This window comes from Myiozetetes cayanensis, unplaced genomic scaffold, assembly GCF_022539395.1.
Source record: "Myiozetetes cayanensis isolate MyiCay16 unplaced genomic scaffold, myiCay2020 scf6-25, whole genome shotgun sequence".
Lineage (NCBI taxonomy): Eukaryota > Metazoa > Chordata > Aves > Passeriformes > Tyrannidae > Myiozetetes > Myiozetetes cayanensis.
The window spans coordinates 35,029,475-35,052,196 of NW_026087853.1; the positions used below are offsets into that span (position 1 = coordinate 35,029,475).

The 22,722-nt window shown below is 45.8% G+C and overlaps 2 protein-coding genes across 2 annotated transcripts in view; one reads left to right on the forward strand and one right to left on the reverse strand.

Annotated features, from left to right (window-relative positions):
• The window catches only part of NUMB (NUMB endocytic adaptor protein), a 91,830-nt gene extending 82,350 nt beyond the window's left edge, over positions 1-9,480 (reverse strand). Inside the window, exon 1 of the mRNA XM_050336820.1 lies at positions 9,426-9,480. The gene's annotated coding sequence lies outside the window, so the exon portion shown is untranslated. The remainder of the gene's footprint in view (positions 1-9,425) is intronic.
• A 718-nt stretch (positions 9,481-10,198) lies between these two features.
• Positions 10,199-18,415, forward strand: RIOX1 (ribosomal oxygenase 1). The gene is made up of 3 exons (XM_050336692.1): positions 10,199-10,349; positions 15,961-16,113; positions 16,360-18,415. The coding sequence occupies exons 1-3, from the start codon at positions 10,199-10,201 to the stop codon at positions 18,375-18,377; spliced, it is 2,322 nt and encodes a 773-aa protein (XP_050192649.1). The 3' UTR covers positions 18,378-18,415.
• The last annotated feature ends 4,307 nt before the right edge of the window (positions 18,416-22,722 follow it).

Sequence of the window (22,722 nt, forward strand, 5' to 3'; positions counted from 1 at the left end):
AGTTTTTATACATATGTCTCACCGCAGAAAGATGTGCATCAGAAAGATGAAAGACTGTCTCTCAAAGAGGAAAAGAAGCTTATGCAGAATTTACCTAGACCAAACACTGAAGCAGTACACTGAACAATAAGCAATCATTTACATAAAAGCCACATTAAGACCGAAGTAATCATGTTTTGACCTTTCTAGATGTAACTGGAGCCAGAGACAATGTGTGAAGGGGAACAAAATAAGCAATCCCATAGACTAGCTCTGTAAAAGAAATGCTTTTGATTGTTTGCCAAAAATCTGAAGGAAGGAAGATTTTGGGACTACTTTTTTTTTCTCCCTAAGGTAACATTATTAGCATCACTACAAGATAAACTATCTTCACAATCACCTCATTAATCACTTTAGCATTTGCCTACATTTTACCCACTCTAATTGGTTCCATTTCCCACTTGATCTAATGCCACAAAAAGCAAGACATCCATTCAATTACTACTCTTGTGGTTAGAGGGCTGCACTTGCAGAAAGTGGTTAGAGCCCTTACCTGCAGAAACCTCTACTTCTAAGGCCATTATGCAGGGGCACAGAACTAAGCCTGACCACCAGATTGTGACATGCTATATGGGGAACAAGAGCTAAGGCAGTGAGTAGGACCCCGTTGGTTTAGATAAAAGCGTCTATTACAAGCAACCAGCAAGACAATGTGGTAGCAGTCAGGAGGTCTGCCATCACTGATGGATTTGAGATGTGTTCTCCTCTCTGAAACCTAGATCCTACAACAAGATGATCAGCATTAGGCTGCTCACAAAACTAGACCTACAGATGCCTCTCTACCAAGAAAGTACAGAGCCAACATCACCTGTGCCACAGAAATCACTTATGGATCTAAAAGAAACACCAGTGAAGAGCTCATGAATGAATAACCTTCACCTCAGGTGGGATCTTCTGAGGGTGAGGAAGGCAGGCAGACCACTTCCAAAACATACTAGCTCACAGCTTCATTAGCCAAATGCACCGGATCCGTGTCACTTCCTTTGAGCAACAGCACAGCCCCTCTGTTCATCCTCCCCCACCCAAAGCTCCAGGGCTAGCGCTTGCAGAAGTGGAAACAGGGAATTGACTCTGCTGAAAACAAATCTGGAAAAGGGAAATTTTTTTGTTTATTCATTTCAAGAATAGAATATACAATCCTGGGATGCTAAACAGCAATTCTGAAGTGCAAGAAGCCTAGCTGTCATCAGGCAAAACTGGAGATAAGTCACGATCCAGCATTTCAGACAATTCCAGGATACATCATATTTCAAAAACATTTCTCACCTCTAAACACCTTCTTTATTTATTTATTTGTCTGAAATGCAGGAGATGAAAGAGAGCAATAGGCCATCAAATCAACCAAATTTCTGCAGGTGAGAGAAAATATCCAACACTAGAAGGCAAGCCATTTTTTGGAAACCTTTTTTCCCCCCAACAAATTGACAAGACTCATTCACATCAAAGCAGTGCAGTACGCTAGTAAGAAAAAAGGCACAAAAATGAGGAATAAGGAAATTAAGATAGAATCAGATTTTCATCCTGGATTTTCTCAAAAACAACTATTTTGATCTACTTCTTTATCTTCCCTAGGACTTTCAAAACAAGAATAAAATTTCCACAGTTACAGGATCTCACTGTATTTGGTGTATTTGGACCTCAGAAGAGGTCTGCCTGCCTCAGAAGAAAGGAAGAACGGTATCTACAGTATTAGAACAGCAATTTCACAGTTAAATTAATATGTGGTAGAACAGATTTTTTTCTTCTCCACTTGAGTGATAAACATTCTTTACACTGTATGATTTTCAGAACTGGGTCCTTACCTACAAGTCAACAAAGACTGCAGGCAGACAAACAATGCTGCCTTTTTCTTGTCCCAGTTAGGTCCCTGGTCTGTGCATGGGCAGGATGCTGAACACTGTGTGGGTATGACTGACTGCTTTGAGAACAAACTCTTTGAATGCAAAGTAAATTATGTCCAAAGCTAGAGTTAATTACACAGACAATAACTGATTGCAGCCAAGAACAAAAGTGAAGTACAGCACCACATGTGAAATGTGAGGTAACGGATATGAATCTCTATTATGTCATATATGTCAATAAAGGTAATCTCTGAGAAAAAAAATTCTGTACTTCTAAGAATGAGGAAAACTTTCAGATAGTACTAAGCATACACCTCTTTAAAGAGGTGTACCCTACCCTGCCAGACAGCAAAGAAATATATAAATATTTTGGCTATTCAAGTTTGTGCAAAGCCCATCTTACAAGCTTTCATTTAATGCCCTTGAACAATTACTAAAATTTCTGTTGCAATACTGAAGAAAAAATAACAGTGACCTTACTTGGAGAGTAACACTCTCAGACCGTGACTACTCCTTATGAAAATCCAAAACACAAAGTATTCAGGTTGGTAAAATGCTTAGAGAAAACCTAAAAATTATCTTCGATGTACCACTGTGCCACTCCCGGGGGAGCAGAGAAATTACTTAATTTAGTTACCATACCATTCATTACAGACTGGTGGAGTCTCTAGGCCATCTAATCTAGTGAGTCAGAATTTGCCCACATAAAACCCGATGAAAAAATAAAAGCCACATAACAGTATTACAGACATCTAAATGAAATGATAAATGATCCATATTGAATATTAGCAAGATGCATCTATTCAAAACATACCCAGAGAGTTTGACAAAGCATTCAGTGACTCTCTTCTATTTTCCAGCTGCATACAGTAAATCCAACACATAGTTTATATTCTATATAAAATCAGCTATGAAAAGGTTGTTATAAAAACAACTATTTTACAGACACTTTCAGAAAATATCCTAGCAAAAAAATTCAGGTCAAGTGAATCGCAGTCCTTCATTCCTTGCATGAGGCTGGCTTTCTGCTACCAAGCTAAGAGAAATACACAGGCCTGCCCGATTGCTCAAAGACTGAGTGATTTTTTTATAGGCTGCTTTCTGGACATAGGAAAATCCACACACTGCACAGTAGAGAGGTGCTTTAAACTAACAAACTGCCTCTAAAAAACAAGTTCATGTTATTTTAAAAAAAGCAATCCTCATGTGTAAACAACTATGCATAGAAATGTCATTACGCTATTCCAAAGCCACCCTCTGTAAATCTAATTTAAGAAAGAGCACATTATATGAGATGCTCTTCAGACAGACAACGTAACCTATACAGAAATATCAAAGTTTATAGATACAAACAAAACTGAACATTAATATTAAACTTAAAATTAAAAATAATATTCAAGGCCTGTTAACATGAGAGTACACAATTAGACCTAACCATTAACTAGACTACTGATAATTCAACTAGGAGGGCAGGGGAAGGAAAGAAACCCCAATAATCCAGTTTATTAGTAAATACCTGCTAAAATACAAAAAGCAAAACCAACATCACAGTCACTGAATCCTATAAAATCTGGTCTATATGAGACCTTAAATGAGACAATTCTCATATCTGGCATTTTCAGACTGGGTGAGGGAATTCGACACACAGGTGACAGACTCCACAATGACTCCACACAAATGCAGACTCTGCATTGATCAGAACTACAAGAAAGAACCCACACAGGAACTCCAGCCCAGCACAAAGCACTAAGCCTTGACCAGCACCACCCCAATGGTCAATGATGGGTAAATTCTTTCTCAGGTTTCCTACACGAGATTAAGCCTTGCAGGCTTTTTGGAAACACTATCACATCTCATTCTTGTAAATGAAAAATAGTCAGCAGAAAGATCACATTAAGCAGACTTTGACAATAAAATACTCGGTCTTTAATTAAAAAAAAAAAAAGGTATATATTTTACAAAGGCATATTAGTGAAGCAGGGGAAAAGACTGGAAAATTCATCTGTCCCACTGCCAAGACAAGGCAGCCACAACCCCCAGAGCACAGTCTATACAGCTCTGTAGCCCTGCAGTTACAGCAACCTGTACAAATCAAATGAGTATCAACTGTCTTTCTGTAAGAAAAAGAACACACTGGGTTTTTTTTCCTCACAGAATTTAGGTTATTACTTTGAGTAAGAAACAAATATTAGAGGGGGGAAAAAAATCAAGTCAGCAATTAAGCTTCATGGGACTATGGTATTCAGCTATTTGCTTCATATAAGCTGGTCTAGTGTTACTGAGTTCCAAAGGAAAAAAATTCAAGAAAAAAAATTAGAAATTTACTGTTAAACACATTTAGAAGACAGGAACATAACTGCTTTTCCCTCATACTATGAAAAAAATAGAAATCCAACACTTTTAACATTAGTTACTAAACAAAAGTTAGACCCAGCCTATATCAATTGTGACCCAAAGTTCTATTTATATCATTCTTCCATATGGGGAACAAATTCCCTCTCATGTCTCCACAGATTTTTACTTCAGCAGTTGATGAATAATTGCCTTTGAAAGAAGACTATCCTCACTCAAAATCTTAAGTCAACACACAAAGATATCAGCTAAGTAAAGACCCAAACATCTACCAGCCACTCAGCACTGCAAGGCAAACTGAGTACTAGGAGAGTTTGGCACTTACAAGCTCAGTGGTGCCCATCAGCAAACTGCACAACCTTGGAAAAGCCAAGGTATCTCTAGTCCTGGTGGAATACCGAAATAAGCTTCTTTAACACTCTAAAATCAGTTCACTGCTGGGAGTGGACCCTCAGCACAGGCCTGAACTGCATTAATGAAGTTTAAACAACATTAAATGTAGAAGGAAAGAGAGACTCCTTATGTTTGGAGTTTTTTCCCCTAGAAAAATAAACTGAGTAAGAGTGGTCATGTGCAAATTAAGAACGAAGTTAGCAGGCAGTAAGAGTGGTTTCTGGCCAAGTGCATGGTTTTTCTTAATAACCCCAGTAATACCTGCAGCTCATAGACTGGTGGCCTGGGAAGAAGCCCAGGCCAATGACCAAGTACATACCTACAGAAAGCAGTTCTGATTAATAAACTCTCTGGATATAAAGATTACAGAGTACTGCTTACAATCCAATTCATCAGGAAGTTCCAGCTTGTTGTTTCCCAGAAAAGGAAAGGTAATCAGAAAAAGATTCCAGTTGGTCCAAGTCTTAATACAATGTGTTTGAAACCACTCTTTCACTTAGAAGGCTAACAACTTTGGTTCTGGTTTCAGCATCAAAACCAACCAGAAAAATCTCAAAAATCCTACAGATTCAGCACCCAAAGAAGCCAAGAACTTGTTTGAGATCCCTAGACTCTGAAATTAATGGCTTCACATTTTCCTCAAAAGCGCCTTTACATTTTGGCATCCATATTCCTTTCTACCTATTTCTCACATACAAATCATCTGTCCTTGTGACACTTTGTCACAAGTCTACAGAAAGAGAAGTTCTATAAATTAGTATCCAGAAACATCTTTAAGCCATCACATCTGGTAACTACAGAACACCAGGACTCCACAAATAATTACTTTGTAAGACAAGTGCTGAACAAAGTAATTCAAGTTTTCAGAGCTATCTCCTAACAACACAATTCAAAGGATTCTGGATGAATGTCTAACTCCAGCTACATATGACCTGATGTCATTTCTACTTTTAAACTGATGTCTGTCAGTTGTGAGTCTTGGGCAATTAAAATGGGGAAAAAAAAAAATTTTTTTAAGAGGAGAAAAAAAAACCAAACGCTGCCTCCTGCACAGTGGAACAGTCCTCTGAATCTTGCTTGTTAAGAAAATTTTCTTCCTTCTGATGCAACATCTGCTTCAACAATACACCATAAAGAACGCCAATTCAAAACGAGTATTTGATGGATCCCACACTTACGATGAGAACACATCCTCTTCCAGACACATCTGTGCCAGTCTGAGGTTACCGTGCTTAGCCCATCCCTAGCTCCGCATCCTCCACTTGTTACTGTTACCACCCACATCAACATGCCAGCTGAGAAAAATGGAAGAACACTTTTCAATTTATTTGTTATTTTATCACCCAAGCCAGCTTAAACCGGTTTGCTATAGGCCTTTGTTAGCTCAAGTCATGTAAAGGTTGATGGAAAGGTACAGTTCCAGAAAAGCTCAAAGAAATTTAAATCAGAGCTCCTATGCCCCCATCTCCAACCCCCTGTCTCATTCATTTCAACAGGAAGTCCCATTCCCACTCCCTGACCTGGATGATCAGCCAGTTAAGAAACATGATCCAGCCAAAATTCAACAAAACAAAAAAGCAATTAATTACCAGCCTGATTAACTCCCCGACTTTGCTTAACTCACAGCCACAAAGGCTTCCTTGCCAACATGGGAAGATGCACAGTCAAGAAGGAGAGAGGACCACCACAGCTCCAGTTTAAGCTGCCAAGTTTTTTGCAAGCTTAGGCAAAACTAAAATAGAGCTGCTTCAGAAAAGAGCAGTCACAGCCTCCTCCTCCTATGCAAGCAATAACATTTGTATAGCCATGAAGTCAGTTCAGGCAGTTGATCCAACTGAAGTTTAACATTTTTTTGTACAACAATTTTCAGCTGGATCAGCAAAGAAAGATTATCATGGGGAAAACAGATCCTTTTGGTGAAAGCACTGGCAGAAAAATCAAAGCTGCTCTGGTGGTAATGCAATAAAATGACTGTAGAGGACGTGTTAAGTCTTAGCTTGATTGAATTTATGCTTAGTATTCTGCAAAAAAAAGAAAGGCAATACACTCCAACATCACTTATTAAAATTGAGATCTCAATTGAGACTGAACAAGTAATCTGTAGTTTTAATATGTGTTCACTGATCAAAATAAACTCCAAAACCAAGACTAAGGGCATGATTTCACATTAGTTTAAACCAAGCTTGCTTCATAACTGGCAAAACTAATAAAAATACAAATAAACTTTGACCTCCCCTGCCAAAAAAAAGAACAAGGTCAGCAGAATGTGTAAGATGAGTGCAATAAGTAGAATAGAACTCCTAAGTCATCAATTACACCATCTTAGGTTGTCATGAGAATCTCTTACCTGACAGATTCTGTAAAACATCTTTTCTAGAGTACAGAAAATTTAATTTCTATAGCATTAGGGCAATTTAATTTTTTCCCATTGTTATGTAGCTCCATCGATATTACTGTGGAATAAAACCAGCTACAGGCAGAATTCAAGGATCCTGTAGGGTGCTGTAACAATTTCTCACAAACATACTATAAAAAAATCTACTACAATATGTTATCCCAATAGCCCCTGTTCCTGGGGAGGCAAGCACTTTCACAAGGATTTTCACTATCATTTCAGAAAGCTTTTATCCCACCACGTTCTTTTTAGTAAGAAAGAAAACTACTTACAAGTCACTCTGACACCAGGCAGTTACATCAAACTACAAAATATAAGAGTCAGAAGTGTTGCAAGTTTTAAGAGCCCAGCGTGGTCTGTTGGTTTGGGTTGTTTTCTTCCTAAATGCATAATGCTGTCAGCTCCTAATACAAAATCAGAGGGTTTCACAACACTGGGCTGAGAAGATAAACAAACTTGTTTACTCTGTCTAGTTTACATGCACCTTCAGTTTCCACATATTTAAGATAAGTAATAAATGCAGGAAAGTATTTCCCAGGATGAAAAATAAATTTTCTGCTAATAAGGATTTAAATGGCTGATCTGAAATGCATTTCACATGTATACTTTAGGAAAAAAGAACCTTTGATGTGTTATGCTTAGAGTTCTGTAAATCTGAATTTTCACTGAGGCTTAAAACCAGCATCTCATTCAATTACAGATTAAAAAGAGTTTACTGTAGGATAACTCAGGCTACTGAAAGTCTTAAAATCACAGGCAAGGACGAACACATCTCCAAATTCATTTTTTTGGACTTCGTTCACGTTATTTCTCCGTAAGACTTGCTAAGGGAAAAAAACAGCATTTCCACAGAGAATTGCCAAGAGATGAAGAAATGGAAAACACACGCTGATGAACAAAAAACCAATATTGTTTCTCTATGGTAACTACTAACTTCTGCATAATAATAAAGACCATTTCAGAAGTAACCACAGATCAATAAGTCAAATAGAACTGAGTCAGAAATTCATTTAAATATTTACACTTTTTGCTACAAGCCATACCTAGAGTAATACCGTAGCCAAACCTAATGACTGTGCCTTCCATTTTACACACTCTCCTCATTCAGTAGCCTATCTGAACAGGCAGAATGATCAAAAATACAAAACAACAGGAATGCAAAGTGAAACAAAATAAAAACCCCTTAAACGGTACAAACAGACATTGTTGAGAGTTACAAGCATCCCCTGCTGCGGATAAATAAATTGCGAAATATTGACAACAACACTGAAAACAGAGCAGCACACAGAAAAGCTCCCTTATCGTTCCATAAACCATTAACGAGTAGGTTACATAAATCTACTGGACCGAAGGAGTTGTAGACCAGAGCTGCTGCAAGGCATTAACTCTCCTCTGAGGGATGTATTATTTCATTCTTGAAGACTGTTCATCTCCGTGAGCGCAACAAAAGGAGTTAAGCGCATTCCGAACAGGAGCTGCATTGTAACCCTTCGTGACCCCCGAGTACCGGGCGGGCGATGCTCCCGGCCCCGCCGCAGCCCCCGCTTCGCAGGCTGTTGCTCATCCATCCCTCCTGCGCCCGCAGGACGGGCCGAACCCGGCCGGCTGTTCCTTTGTGCAGCCTGGCGGGCTGCCGCACACGCACAGCGGCCCCGGCCAAGCCGCGAACCGGGTGGAAGGAGACGAGCGAGTCCCGCTGCTCGCGGGGGCCCTTTCCCCTACAACTCCCGCTGCCAGGCTGGGTCCTCAGCGCCATCGCCTCGGAGCCTCGTCCCGACGCCTCCCGAACTTCCAGCGCCCCAGCCCCGGCTGAAACGAGGAGGAGGATTTCGGGGAAGCCCCAGCTCCCCGGAGCCCCCGCTCGCTCCCGCGGCCGCGCAGGGGCGGCAGGCGATACAAAGCGCCCGGGAGCGGCCGCGCCGGAGGGACCCTCTGACGGAAACCTGGCCGGGATTCAAGGCCTAGGAGAGACCACAGGCACGGGCAGCCCCGAGAGAGCCCCGGGAAGCGGCGGCGCCGCGGGGGTCGCTCGTCCGGGCCGGCTGCTCGGTGCTACCCGCAGGGCCCTTCGGTGCCGCGGCCGCCCCCCGCGGTCTCCACCTGCGCCGGGCCCCCGCCCCGCCGCACCCCGGGGATCGCGCCCCACCCCGTCGCCCCCCCCGGGGCGGGGACTGGAGGTCGCACCCGTATTGCCCCCAGCCCCGCACGCACTTTCGCGGGGCACCCCCGCTTCCCCACGCCGGCCCCTCAGGCTTCCCCGCCTCCGGCGCGCCCCCGCCGCCGGACCCACCCGCGCCCGCGGGTTCGCACGGCCCCGCCACGCCCGCCCGCCCCCTGCCCGCGGCATTGGCCCCCGCCCGCCGAGGCGAAGGCCCTTGCCCGCACCGCGGCGCGGCCGCGCTCACCTGCCCCCCGCAGCCGCCTCCCTCCGGCGCCTCCTCCGCCGCCCGTCTCCACCGAGCAGCGCCGCCTGCCGCCGCCGCCGCTCCGCCCCCGCCCCCTCGGCCGCCGCGCCCGCCCTCGCCGCCCGCCACGCCCACCCCGGCCGCCCATTGGCCGCGCGCCTCAACACCTGGCCTTCTGATTGGAAGGAGGAGCCGTCCGTCAAAGCTCCGACCCCGCCCATCCCCGCCCACGGGCCCCGGGTGTTTTATTCACGCCGGGGCTCTGGCGCCCCCACTCACCCGCTGCCGGCCGCGATTGGCTGAGGCGGTGGGAGCAGCGAGTCGGGATTGGCTGCCCGAGGTGCCAGTGCGGGGCCGGGCCCGCCCCCCCCACTCGGGGCTGGGCGGGAAGGCGGCGAGGCCTCCGCGCGGGGTCAGGGCAGGGCCTGCCCGGGGCCGCCCCGCCAGCGTCCCGCGGGAGCGGCACGGGGGGACGCGCCTGCCACCGCCCGCCGGCCCTTCGGCCTGCCCTGGTGCTCGGCCCCCCGCCAGCTGCGGCACTGGGGCCACCAGGAGGAGGATGGCTCCCGGCGGCCCAGTGCCACCCTGGTTTCCCCCCGATAAACCACATACGATGACTGACTCCTTCCCCGGCGGCTGCAGTGAGACGTGCTTGCTGCTAATGCCAGCGCTCCAGAAACCGAGCACGTAATGTTCCCCATCAGCCAGAGGCCGGGCTGGCAGGAGAACTCGAGCAGGCTCCTTTCTGCATTAAGCTCCACGATTGCGACGCTATGAGAACCAAAATGTTCCCGGGTTATCCTTCCTTCGGCCCAAGCATGCCTCCATTTTCGAAGTGGAGGCAGTACCAGGTGCTGAATTCAGCAGGGAGGCTGCGCTTCAAAGGGAAGTTACCCAGGGGAATCCTCCGGGAGGAGCACCCTTGTGACTGTGCATACGGGGCTCGGCCTGAATGCATTATCCAGAAAGCACATTTCTAACAGCTGTCTTCTCTCACCAGACTTTCAAGCCGCTGCTTCATCCAAGATGCAAGCCAGAACAGTTTCAGAAGCACTCAGCTGATTAAAAAAAAAAAAAAAAATCAAGAAATTGAAATGCAAAGATTACATGAGGTTTCTCTGCATTGTTATCTTCTCCCTGCATGGACCATCCCCCTTATTCCTCTTTGTCTCTGAATCAAGCAGAGAAACAGAGCAACAAAGAACATGGGACTTAATGTTGATTGGCAAACATCCAGAAAATAAGGCAACTGAAATCACTAGGAATTTCAGAACATTGTGTGCAAAAATCATTTACCAAGTTCACACAGGAGGTTCTCAGGCAGAAGTATGAGCACGATGCTGACTCTGAGTTTCAGACTGATGCTCTGACCCCCAAATCATGCCTTGTTCATAAAGTAAACTGAGAAGATACGGAGTTTATTTCTTACAACGTTTTGCATATATCCCTTTGCTTGAAAAGCAAAACCAAGGCAGAGAGCTGCCTTCCCTCTCTCAGTTGCTTCTCAATGACTTTCAGACTGCTGCTCTCAGCCAGCAGTACGACAGAGCTGTGTTTGAGCCAAATGTTCTAAAATGACTAGACGGATAAGACATTTCTACCAGTCCTAAGTCTTCTTTTGATTTTATGAAAACATTCCTGACCTGACATAGCTCTTAAAATACTGCATTCTTAGTAGCTTCAGTGTAACTCTGCATCTTATTCGCAGTCTCTGGATTTCTGACAGAATTTTTTATAAAACATGTGCCTTAAACCTTAATTTCTGATGAACAATTCCCATATTATCAAGAAGCTCTATTTCCAAATGAAAAGTATTTGAGGGCTGGCCAGGACAAGGCCAGGACATGTTATTGCAAATAAAATTCTAATGTATGCTTCAGCTATATATTGAGCTTTTACAAATATTTATTCTATAGCTAAGTTATTTGTTGCCATTACTGCTTCTCTGCTCAACTGATAGCTTTACCCCCCCATGTGGTCACTGGTGACCGAAGGGAAAGGAGGCTATGGTGGGAAAGGAAAGGAAAATGACCACAGAGGTCACCTAGCTGGACAAGCATCCAGCATAACAAACTGCACATTCACAGTGCTGTGCTGTGTGTCTGAGTCACGTTCTGTGTAGTTAGTCTTCCCACAGAGCTTCCATGTGAGGAGGGTGAAATTAATTCTCTGAGGTCTGATACAGGAGGCAATGCTTCAAGTGCTTTAATCCTTATGGATAACAAAGAACTGGGAGAAACCTCATAGCATTACCAAGAAACCAAACTCAATTTTCCCCTTTTCACCTTTTCTTTAAGATAGGGAACAGGGCTCCATGGGCAATACATGGGATTAATGGACTTGACTGATCCTGTGATGCCCACCGACTCCTGTCAGCTGTGCCTTTCTAGCCGAGGTCCTTCCTGGGACAGCAGGATAGTACGCTATCCCCTAAGGACCTAAGGGAATATATTACATGTCCATGACAATGCAAACTCCTTATCCTCACTGCAGATACCCAGAGGCTTAACATCGTTCTTCCCTATTGGTTATCTAAAACAATGTCAGTGATTAAATCTCCCTTCTTTAATCACACCATACTATTATCCCTTCCAGGAACAAGCCATACCAGCATAAATACTACACCATAAGCATTTTTATACTGCTATAACTGTGCTCACCAAGAGGAATTTCATCTTTTTGGCACTATATATAAAACACTGGGAGCTTGTGTATGTGGATGAGTGTGGAAAATGTTCACAAACACTTCTGTAAGGTGCCATAGTGTCTAGTAGCCGCATAAATCTGCTGTGGGAAGCAAATAAGCAAGTACTACTGACAGGGCTTTCTCCTGTCATGCTCTGACCAGATCTGAACAATATGGTTGCTAAATCAAGACATCCTGTTTTCATAATATTTTCATCTTGGTAGTGCTGTGTCAGAGGTGAGCAAGCAATTTCAAAGTTCTTCAGAAAAACTTCAGTATAGGAAATAAAAGGTAAAGTCTTTTTGCAAGGCCTCTGAAAAGGAGAAACTTACAAAAGAAGCAAATGTTGAATGATGCTTCCCTATGTTAACATGGCTATATGTTAACCTTGAAATAGTGGGCATACATATATTTAATGAGCAAAGCTATGCAGTTGCAATCATTAATATGGAAAGGATATGAATAGCAACAATCCTTTAAAATCTGTCTTCCATGGAAAAGCATCAGCCAAACAGCTCATCAAGAGCCACACTGTGCATATCGAAAGAATTCTCTAGCACAAGATATGTGATTTATGCAGGAGGAGTTTGACTATACCTTCTAGGTTCTCTAGATGTGATTAATCCCACAGGGCAAATATTTCATTTAGGTTCTCTCCGCTTGCATTTTAGGATGGGGATTTTCCCCTCATGGCCATTGCTTCTCTCCTTCTGCTGGAGCACTGGAGTCTGCTGCTTTGAATTTAGTCACTGCAGATGGTATCTGCACAATGCTACCAAATGCTAGATGGCATCTATTTGGAGCACAAAAACCCTCACAAAATTATTTCAAAGGACACATGCCCTGTCAAGGGGGTGAGTAAACTCAGTCAATGCTGCTACTTAAATACATCAGGTAAATTCAGCTTTTTATTTTTTTTATTTTCATGTCACACGGTACTAAAGAAAATATCTGTGCTTCCAAATCCCTCCAAAAAGATAATTTCACAGGGAGGACTGGACCTTCTAATTATTATTTTTATAAATGTGTTTTAATTTGGCTGTTCCATTGCGGGAAGGCTTCTTTCCTCAGTGGGGATCTGTGTACAAGATAACCTGGCTTAAAGACCACAACCAGTGACTGAATAAGAAAATCCCCGAGAAGAGAGAAACAGCTGGAGAGAGGCCAAAGTCTCTGCCAAGAGATGCTTCAGTGAGTGAGTGCATTCACTTGGATGAGGGAGGCCAGAGGATAGCTCTTGAGAAACAGTTCCTGAATTAGCTTTCAGTCTTGTTATCTGGCAATGAACTTTATAGCTTTCACAACAAGGAGCAGGCTTCACAATCCAGCCCAGTGTCCTTCCAGTGATGACACAGTGCATGTCGCTAGGCTGTATGAGAAGGATTGTCAGCTAGGAAAACCTGTTAGTGAAGGCTTGAAATGTTCTTTTTCCTTACTAGGTATTGTTTTTGGCATGAGGAAGATGCAAAAGGAAGGTTGCCAGCAAACTAATAATAAGAAAAAGGTTTAACTGGGTTTAACTTTCTAAAAGTGACTGGTTTACATTAATGGTTTGCTGGCAACACAGAGGAAGTTTGCATGGTGGTGAACAACTGAGCATTCAGTACGCTGAAAATTGCAAAGAATTTTGCCTTTTCCACTCGTTAGTGAAGACTGTTCATAGCTCTGCAGGATCAGGCCTTACCTGAACTGCACTTTAAACTTGAGATTTCCATTATTTGAATGGCATAAGGTTAAAATATCAAATGAACCCTACCATCTCTTTGACGTGCCATTTACTTACTCCTTTTGAAGCCACTTTTGCCTCTTTAATAGGTTGTACTCACCACATTTATATGTCCTCTTAAATAAAATGTGTGGCTCTTGGCAATGCAGCTTATATGCTCATAAAATCTGAGTAACTTTGTGCTAAATTCTAATTAAGAAATTTAATTGAGCCTCCAGTTGCTACTCTGTCATGTGAGCAGCAGGTCAGGGGACCACCTAATCATTCAGAGATCTGTGCTACTTTGGTTTTGTTTATTTAAAGAGCTGTACATGACACTTCTTCCTTTAGCAAACTCCCTTGAAATATCAGACAATTAATGCAAAGAGCATGTAGACCTTGTGGCTACTCCTAGATAGACAACTATCTGAGCACTCTGTAAGTGATACTGAAGCTCTCTCTTTTTGTCCTAGGTCAAAACCCTTTCTTGTGTCACACGGAAGAATAGCAAAATTCTTTATTCTTGAAAGCATTTATTCTTAGATAGTCTAAATTGTCAAAAGAAACGTTTTATTGTCATAGAGATTTTACCACTATTATTTTCCACTGTGTCCTTCACTCAGAGACTTTGTCCTACATCAAAAAAGAATCCAATGTCAATCAACTGTCTCTCAGCAGTAGAAAGTGACATCCATATGACGATCAGAGCCATTGAATAAGACTGTGACACCCCCACCCCGCCCCGCTGTACTGGTAAACATCCAGGACAGCTTTGCTGCAGTCATTACAGATATTCTGGTGTAACTCAGGTCAGGCTCTGTGTACAGTGCCCGGCTTCTGAGAAGGATCGGTTGCACTCCAGTAAATTACGCAGTAACACAAATAACAATCCAGATGCCCAGGTTTTTCAAGTCTTCCCCCCTCCCAAGCCTATTTAGCCATGCTTACATACAATTAAAGCATGCAATGGCCTAACTTTACCATATTTCAAAGCACTTGCATCTCGATTTTGTTAAGGGCCCAGCTCTGTTGAAACGGTTTCAGCTGATAAGATTATTCTGGTAATCAGGGCTTAACCTTGGGAAAACAAAGAATGGATTGAAATAGAGTTCGCCCTTCTCTTCTCTTCCAGTCTACACATGCATGCACAGGCTGCTTGCGCTCTCCCCTCCTTTTAAACCTCATCCACGCCAGCCCCCTTGACGGGAAGATACGGTATCCCCTTCCATGCGCGTTTCCCATCGCAAGGGCGCAGAGCGCTGATCGGCCTCTGCCACCTGCTGGCAAAGCCAAAAACGGTCCAGACGTGAAACGGGAGTCTGAAGTGTTGCCTACGCAGGCCTAAAATCCGTCTCCTTTAATGAAAAGCATCGTGGTACAAACAGGACAGTCTTCTGCTGTTGCTCTTCCCACAGCTTTGGCTGCAAAGGTTGTGCCCGGTGAACTCTGTCAGAAAAATACCTCCAAAATGAAAATAGTTGTTACTACTTTTATATAAAAAGGGTCTTTGTTGCTTATAGCTCAGAGCTGGGATCTTAGGCTGATTTGTGTTGGTTTTAAGGCAATTGAAGCAACAGGCAAGTTTAAGATATCTGCATCTGTTCTAGAATTTGAGACTTAACAGCTGAACTTATCCTCATTAGGCCTAAGGATTTCTGCTCCTGAATTGTGGTAAAATTGGGGTAAAATGTAGGTCTGGATTGAAACCCTGGCTAGAGGTGAAAGTTCACTTTTCAGCTTTGCATCCTATGTCTGGTACACTCAGTAGCCCACACAGCAGATCTGCACATGCCTTGAGAATGCTAGCTGTTTAACATACTGTGTGCAGCTGATATTCATATCTATGAGAGGTTAATAACACCCTGTGAACCAGAGGGTTTCTGGGCACACTTGGGTAATTGCTCCAGTTAAATGCTTTAATTTCACAGCAGCCTCTGGAGATGAAATTCTCATGCAAAATTCATTCCCATGAATCGCTGCAGCCCTTAACAGATTCTTCTCACAAAAGTACTGAAGTGTGAATTTCTTGTACTGAAGCTTGTTCTTGATCAGAAGGGCATCAACACAGTCTGACAATACAAACCCCTACAGTTTTTCACATTTGCCACATTCAGAATCTTGCTGGTCTGTCCTCTACCCTCCAGCACAGCTTCCCGTGCTGAAGCTCCAGTCTCTGGAAGCACAGAGCAGCCCTCAGGCTGTCCAGGTACCTACAGCACCACTAACGTCTTTCTGTGAAGCTTCAGGCCTAGAAGAGAGATGGAGAGGGAATGAAGCTCTGCCCATCTTATTAGGCAGTTAGTTGATTTGGGGAAAAAATCAAAACCTTTCATCACCACTAGAAGCACAAGAAAAGGGGAGAAGGGATGGTACCTCAGAATTGGCTTCATCCAACTTGGATTTATATTTCTCGCACAACAGAGCCTTATGAAATTGGGTTTATCCCATCTCGCCTCATTAAGCTGCAAAGTAATTACAGGCAGTCCTAAAGCATATCCTTATGTTACGCTTTCAGAGAAAAATAACTTTATGAACGTGCTTAGAGCATGCGTCCGAAGCTAAGCTTCCCAGCCAAGGAATCCATTTGCCTGCATCGGTTCCCAGGGGATTCGCCTCTCCTTTCCTTTTGCGGGCGGGGGGAAGCAAATACTCCCGGCACCTTTTCAGCGGACGTGATGACAGAACACAAGGTACGTTCCGTGCAGCACGACCAGCACAGCCGGGAGATGCCCTTCCGGGGGAGGGGTGCTGGCTCCGAGCCCCGCCACACCCCGTGCCCGGGGCGCTCCCGGCGGAAGCGGCGGGGCCTGGCGGGGCCGAGGCGGCCATGGCGGCGCAGCAGCGGGAGATGGGGCGTCTGTCGGCGCTCGCCGTGTACCGCCGGGTGGAGGGGGCCGGGCGGCTGGAGCGCCGCCGCCGCCGCCGCGGGGCGCCTCTGCCCGGGGGCCGCAAGCGGGCCAAGGCCCGGCCGAGCCGCGGCCGAGCGGGAGGCGGCGGCCCGGAGCCGGAGGCCCCGCCGCAGCCGGCGGCGACTCCCGCCGCGCCCCCGACCCGCGTGGAGCTCCCGGCGGAGCTCCGCGTGGAGCCTCGGCCCGGGGGGGCGGCCGCCGTGCCTGAGGAGAAGCCGCGGGGCGGCCCCGCGGCCATCCCGGGCGGCCCGCGGGCGGCGGGGGAGGACGGCGGCGGCGTGTCGGGGCTGCTGCGGCGGCTGGGGCGGGTGGAGGACAGCCGGACGCGGGCGGCAGAGCTGTTCCGCTGGCTGCTGGCCCCGGTGGCGCCGAGCGAGTTCCTGCGGCAGCACTGGGAGCGGGCGCCGCTGCTGGTGCGGCGGGGCGACCCCGGGTACTACGCGGGGCTCTTCTCCACGGCCGACTTGGACGCCGCCCTGCGGGGCGGTGAAGTGCACTTCGGCACCCACCTGGACGTGACCAGCTACGCCGAGGGCGTGCGGGAGACGCACAACCCGTCCGGCCGGGCCCTGCCTGCCGTCGTGTGGGACTTCTACCAGAACGGCTGCTCCCTGCGGCTCCTCTGCCCACAGGCTTTCTCCCCCACCGTCTGGCACTTCCTCTCCATCCTGCAGGAGCAATTTGGCAGTATGGTGGGGGCCAACACGTACCTCACGCCACCGGGGACACAGGGCTTCGCCCCCCACTACGATGACATCGAGGCCTTTGTGCTGCAGCTGGAGGGGAAGAAGCACTGGCGTGTCTACAGGCCCCGGACGGATGCTGAGGTGCTGCCCCAGTTGCCCAGTGCAAACCTCACACAGGCTGAGCTCGGTGAGCCTGTGCTGGAGACAGTGCTTGAGGCCGGGGACCTGCTGTACTTCCCCCGTGGCTTTATCCACCAGGGTGACTGTTTTCCTGACGCACACTCGCTCCACATCACTGTGTCTTCCTACCAGAGGAATTCCTGGGGGGACCTTCTGGAGAAGCTCCTCCCAGCTGCCCTGCAGATGGCCCTGGAGGAGGATGTGGAGTACCGGCGAGGGCTTCCCATGGACTACCTGGGGTACATGGGGGTTGCCAACTCAGACGCAGTTGATGCTCGGCGAACAGCCTTTATGGAGAAGGTGCAGAGCCTGATAAAGAGGCTCGTTGACTATGCACCCATTGATGCTGCTGTGGATCAGATGGGCAAGTCGTTTCTTCATGACTGTCTGCCCCCTGTGCTTACACAGAGTGAAAAGGCACGGAGCATCTACGGCTTCCCAGCCCGGTGGCAAGATGGAGGCCCTCACGATGTTGATATACAGATAACAAAAGACACCGAAATACGCCTCCTCTGCCACGGCATTGTTAGATTATGTAATGAAGAAGCAGGTGTGATGCTGTATTACACGACAGAAAACTCAAGAGTGTATCACAAAGAAGAACCTAAGTTCCTTGAGCTAGATCCAGAATATATAGACAGTATCGAATTTCTGCTGTCTTCCTATCCAAATCACGTCAGTGTCGGTAACCTTCCATGTGAAACCTTGGAGGAAAAGATTTCTCTAGCCACACTCCTGTTTGAGAAGGGCATTCTGACTACAAAGAAACCTCTGGTGCAAGTGTAACTCTTATTTTTTAATGAAATAAACATATATTTGTTTAGGAAGTGTTCTGTCTTGGTCTTTCCTTACACCTGCTAGAGTGAATCATCAGTCCAGGTCCCTGCATCTCATCTAGGGGCAGAAGGATTATGGTATGGGTAGGGAAATGTTCTGATTAAAATGGGTATCTGCTCTAGGAGCAATTCTGCATGGCTTAGTGATTAGAGAAGGGAAAAAGTTTTTTTTTCCTTTCACCAAGCATGTTACTACACCCTAGGTAACTTCAGGAACCTAGTGACCTTTCTTGCAGTCTGTAAATCACCTCTGTATTTTCACAGCATTTTAAAGCAGCCTGCTCTACTGCAGGAAGTACTCTTACTATTCGCAGGCAGATTTGGTGATGGTCAGCATTCTGTGTGCCTGTGCTGTGCCATGCTGCATAGGCCTTCAGGTCTATGCTGTGTTGTAAAGATCTCTTGGTCACAGAAAAAACTTGTCCAACTCTTCCTGGAAGTGGAGCTTGCAGGCAGCTCCCACTCAGTTCCAGCAATTACATCACCTACATGAGCCTGCCCTTACCAAACAGTGTAGCAAGATGTCCCCAGGCAAACATGATCTGCTGCGTTTGAAATGCTTCAGGCTCACTTGCATCTTCTTCAGTCTGCAAGGTGTCTTGGGGATAAAATAACCTCCCCTACTGGTTTTCTCACAGCAGCCCCTAGCAATGAAATTACTCTGGTCCTTTCAAGGCAAATGGGGCACCCTCTAATACATTTTTTTTGTGCTGGGTGAAAAAAGTTTCATTTAAGGACCTATCAAATTACATGAACACATGCCTGACTGTGTGGCCAGTTCCCATAAATAGACCAACCTCTGATATGCTTTTCCTCAATGCTATTTTATCATAGCAGTCAGCAGGTGAGGAATATGCTGTCTTTAAAGCCTCCTGAAGCTATATCCACAAGGAGCAGGGTGTACTACCCTGTGGTCCTTCGAACTGTTGGATCATCAGGGTTTTGCAAGATGGCACACCAGCACTTTCAACTGGCTAGGATTTAAGTGTACACTATGTCCTCCAAGGTCCCATACTTGCAAAAGCCAGTGTGCCAGCCTTTCCTCCCTCTTTTGCCTGTATCCTTTTGCTAAATCTTGAAACTCGGGCTGTGTAAAACTGCACAGCATGAGAGCGTGCTGAGGTACCCTGCAGGCCTCTTTGCTCTGTAAATCACTAGTGGCTGGACAGAAATGCTGTTGTCACCTGTCCTCTGACCCTTTTGTCTACTCATCCTTAGCAGAGGGTCAGCCATCCTTGTCTCACCATTCATGCCTCTGGTAGATATCTCATGCCCAGTTCCAGGGCTGCTCTGTGTGGCCTCTGTGCAACCACGGGCACCTGCACTGCAGTTTACTGCTTGGGGGCTTGTGATGCAGTGCTGTACCAGGAGCTCATGCAGCCCTTTCTGTGATGGTTGTAAGCACCCCCATGTCCATTTCAAGTACATTAATGACAATCAAAAATGGCACAAATTTGCCTTAGCTTTTCCTTTCCCTGGACCCTGTTTTCTAAAACAACATAATACTTCATTTGGGGTGGGAATTCTGATAATTCCTTCCCACCTTCTAAATTTACTAAGAAAACTGTCTGAGCTAAACACATTACACATACTCCTCACAGTTTTGCACAGGGCTAGCCAGGCATAGAGTTTCTCTTTTCTTGGTTCTTTCTCCATTAAGTTATTTCTCACTAAGACTGGTGGAGTATACCGAATTTTTTGCACTCGGAGGTACTGGTCCGTTATGATCCCAGTAAGAAAAGCACTCACATTCTGTAAAGTATCTCAAAATGCTATTTATTAGAGCTAACACTCTAAAAAGAGACTAGTATAGATAATCTTACACCCCTTTAGATGCTGAGAACCCTGAGCAATGAAGCATGTAACAGGACTCCACCCCACATACAGCATATCATGCAGACATGGTCCATAGCAGATTCTCCCCTTTCGATCTTTTAAGGTATTGTAAGATTTGTGTATAAGGAAACAGCTCTATTTATCATGTCTACAGTCAAAGAGAAACAATGTTTGCATGAGAACATCTTGCTGCACTGTTTGATAAGGGCAGGGCCACACAGGTCATATAACTGCAGGTACTGGCTGGAAGCTGCCTGTGAGCTTCTGTCTAAGGAAGAAATGTAAGGCTGTGTTTCCCATAAGACTTGGAATCTGTGCAGGACAACACAGGCCTGAAGGCCACATTGTAAGGACAGTGCAGCGCAGCACAGTAAGGCACGGGGCAGTGTTGTGTCCTTCAGAGGCTACACCATGGCTATTGGAGGGGAACGTTCTGCATGCTCTAAGGCAGGGCAAGGCAAGGACCACGCTGAGAGTTCCCTCACATGGTTCCAAACAGTGCAGAAGCACAAATGAAGGTGCAGCAACTTTTCCAAGAGGAGCTGTGCAGGATAGGAGAGCTTTGAGAGAGCCAGGTTTTATTTGATTTCATAATCAGCCCTTTGGGGCATTGGTACATCTTTCTGAAAGATACAAGGACCATTGGCTTCAGGACAACCACATGGGGCAAAGACAATGGGGAGGGGAGCTGGCAGTCCCATCTGGGCAGGAGGAAAAGGCAGCACTCCATGACTGGCTGCCCAGGCACAAGAAGCCAGAACACCCAGCTTAAATACAGTCATGATGCAAGCTGAGTGGATTACAGGAGAAGCTGCAAATTGCTCCCAGCCTTTTTTGCTTAGCATGGTTGTGGTCATGGCAGACAAGGTTTCTCCTGTCCAGCATTTCCACATCACTTATCATCCCTGGCCCCTTCCATACGCCTCTCGCCCGCCACCTGCAGCCACTTCGATGTGCCTGTCACTCTGCCAGAGTTATCTCTGGGGAATGCTGTACAAATACCCACCTGGCAGGGCTAGCATCTACCAGAATGCTTGCCTAGGAAAGGGGAAGGATCAAACAGATATGCACTGGAAGGGCAGAGGATGGGGTACTATTCAGGTACCATGATTTGGAATGACAGAGATGGTGTCTGAGACATAACAAGGTGGGAGGAAGTGGAGTAGAGAAACGTGCATTTTTTTAAGGAGCCTTCATGTATTGTCATCACATTTCCCCATATGACCCTTTAGTCTAAGAAGTGTAAAGAAAAAAGCCTTTACCAGTAGCTAATTGTGGTAAGCTGACCTCGGCTAGCTGCTGGATACCCACCTAGCCACTCTCTCAATTCCCTTTAGCAACAAAAGAGGTGAAAAAAATTAGATGAAAAACCTCATGGGTCAAGATAAGGATGGGGCGTAATTCATTAACTAACACCATAGGCAAAACAGACTTGACTTAGAGAAGATTAATTTAATTTATTGGCAGTTAATAACAGAGTAGCACAGTGAGAAATAAGAATAAAATTAAAAACACCTCCCCCCCCATCTTGGGACAGCATCAGATCTGTCTCTGAGCTGGCTGAGACTGTCCTCGTCCAACATGGGGGAAGCCCTGGTCTCTTCTCACAGAAACCACAGCCTCCCACTACCAAAACCTTTCCACCATAGCTCTGGATAGTTTTATTTTTGTTTTGCAACCTGCACTCAAATGGTATCATTGTGCTTGCTCTCCCTTGGCTATTATCAAGGAACATTTTGCATGGGAAGGGAAACAATTTGCGTGTAGTAAGTTCTTTTTATTTGTCCAGAAGAAAAACTGATCATTGCCATCACTTTCTTCATGCAGTTTTGCAAACTCTCAGCATTAGACAATGCTCCCCTCCATGAACCAGCTGTCACCCTTTTCAGCTCAGTACTGATGAGCATTTCCTCCCACATGCCAGGTGAAGGGTCCAGGGATCGGCCTGTCTTGGTTACTCCAAAGGAGGTGAACTGTCTCTCGCCATGGCTGCCTTCCTGAAGAACATCGCAGCCGTTGCTTCCTTCAATGGCCCTGTGGCCGCTACACACATTCCTCTCTGTTACAAGGATAAAACCATCTCCATTTTGACCACATACGAACAACATATTGAGGTCACCGATTCCAATATTCTTGATTGTTCTGATGTTCTTATTGACCCCTTTCAAGCCCCTGGCAACCAAAGCCTGATCCCAATAGAGAAAGCTGAGGCACAGTTACTATTCATCCTGGGACAAGATGACCCTGTTGTCAAAAGTGAGTATTATGCTACTGAAGTCTGCAAGCTTTTGCAGGCTCAAGGCAAGGAAAATTTTCAGATTCTCTCCTACCCTGGAACAGGACATTGCATAGACCCTCCCTTTTTCCCTTTGTACCCCATAGGAAACCATCCCATTTTTCACAAGCGGGCAGTCCTGGGTGGGGAGTTCGGGGCTTATTCTAAAGCTCAGGTCCATGCC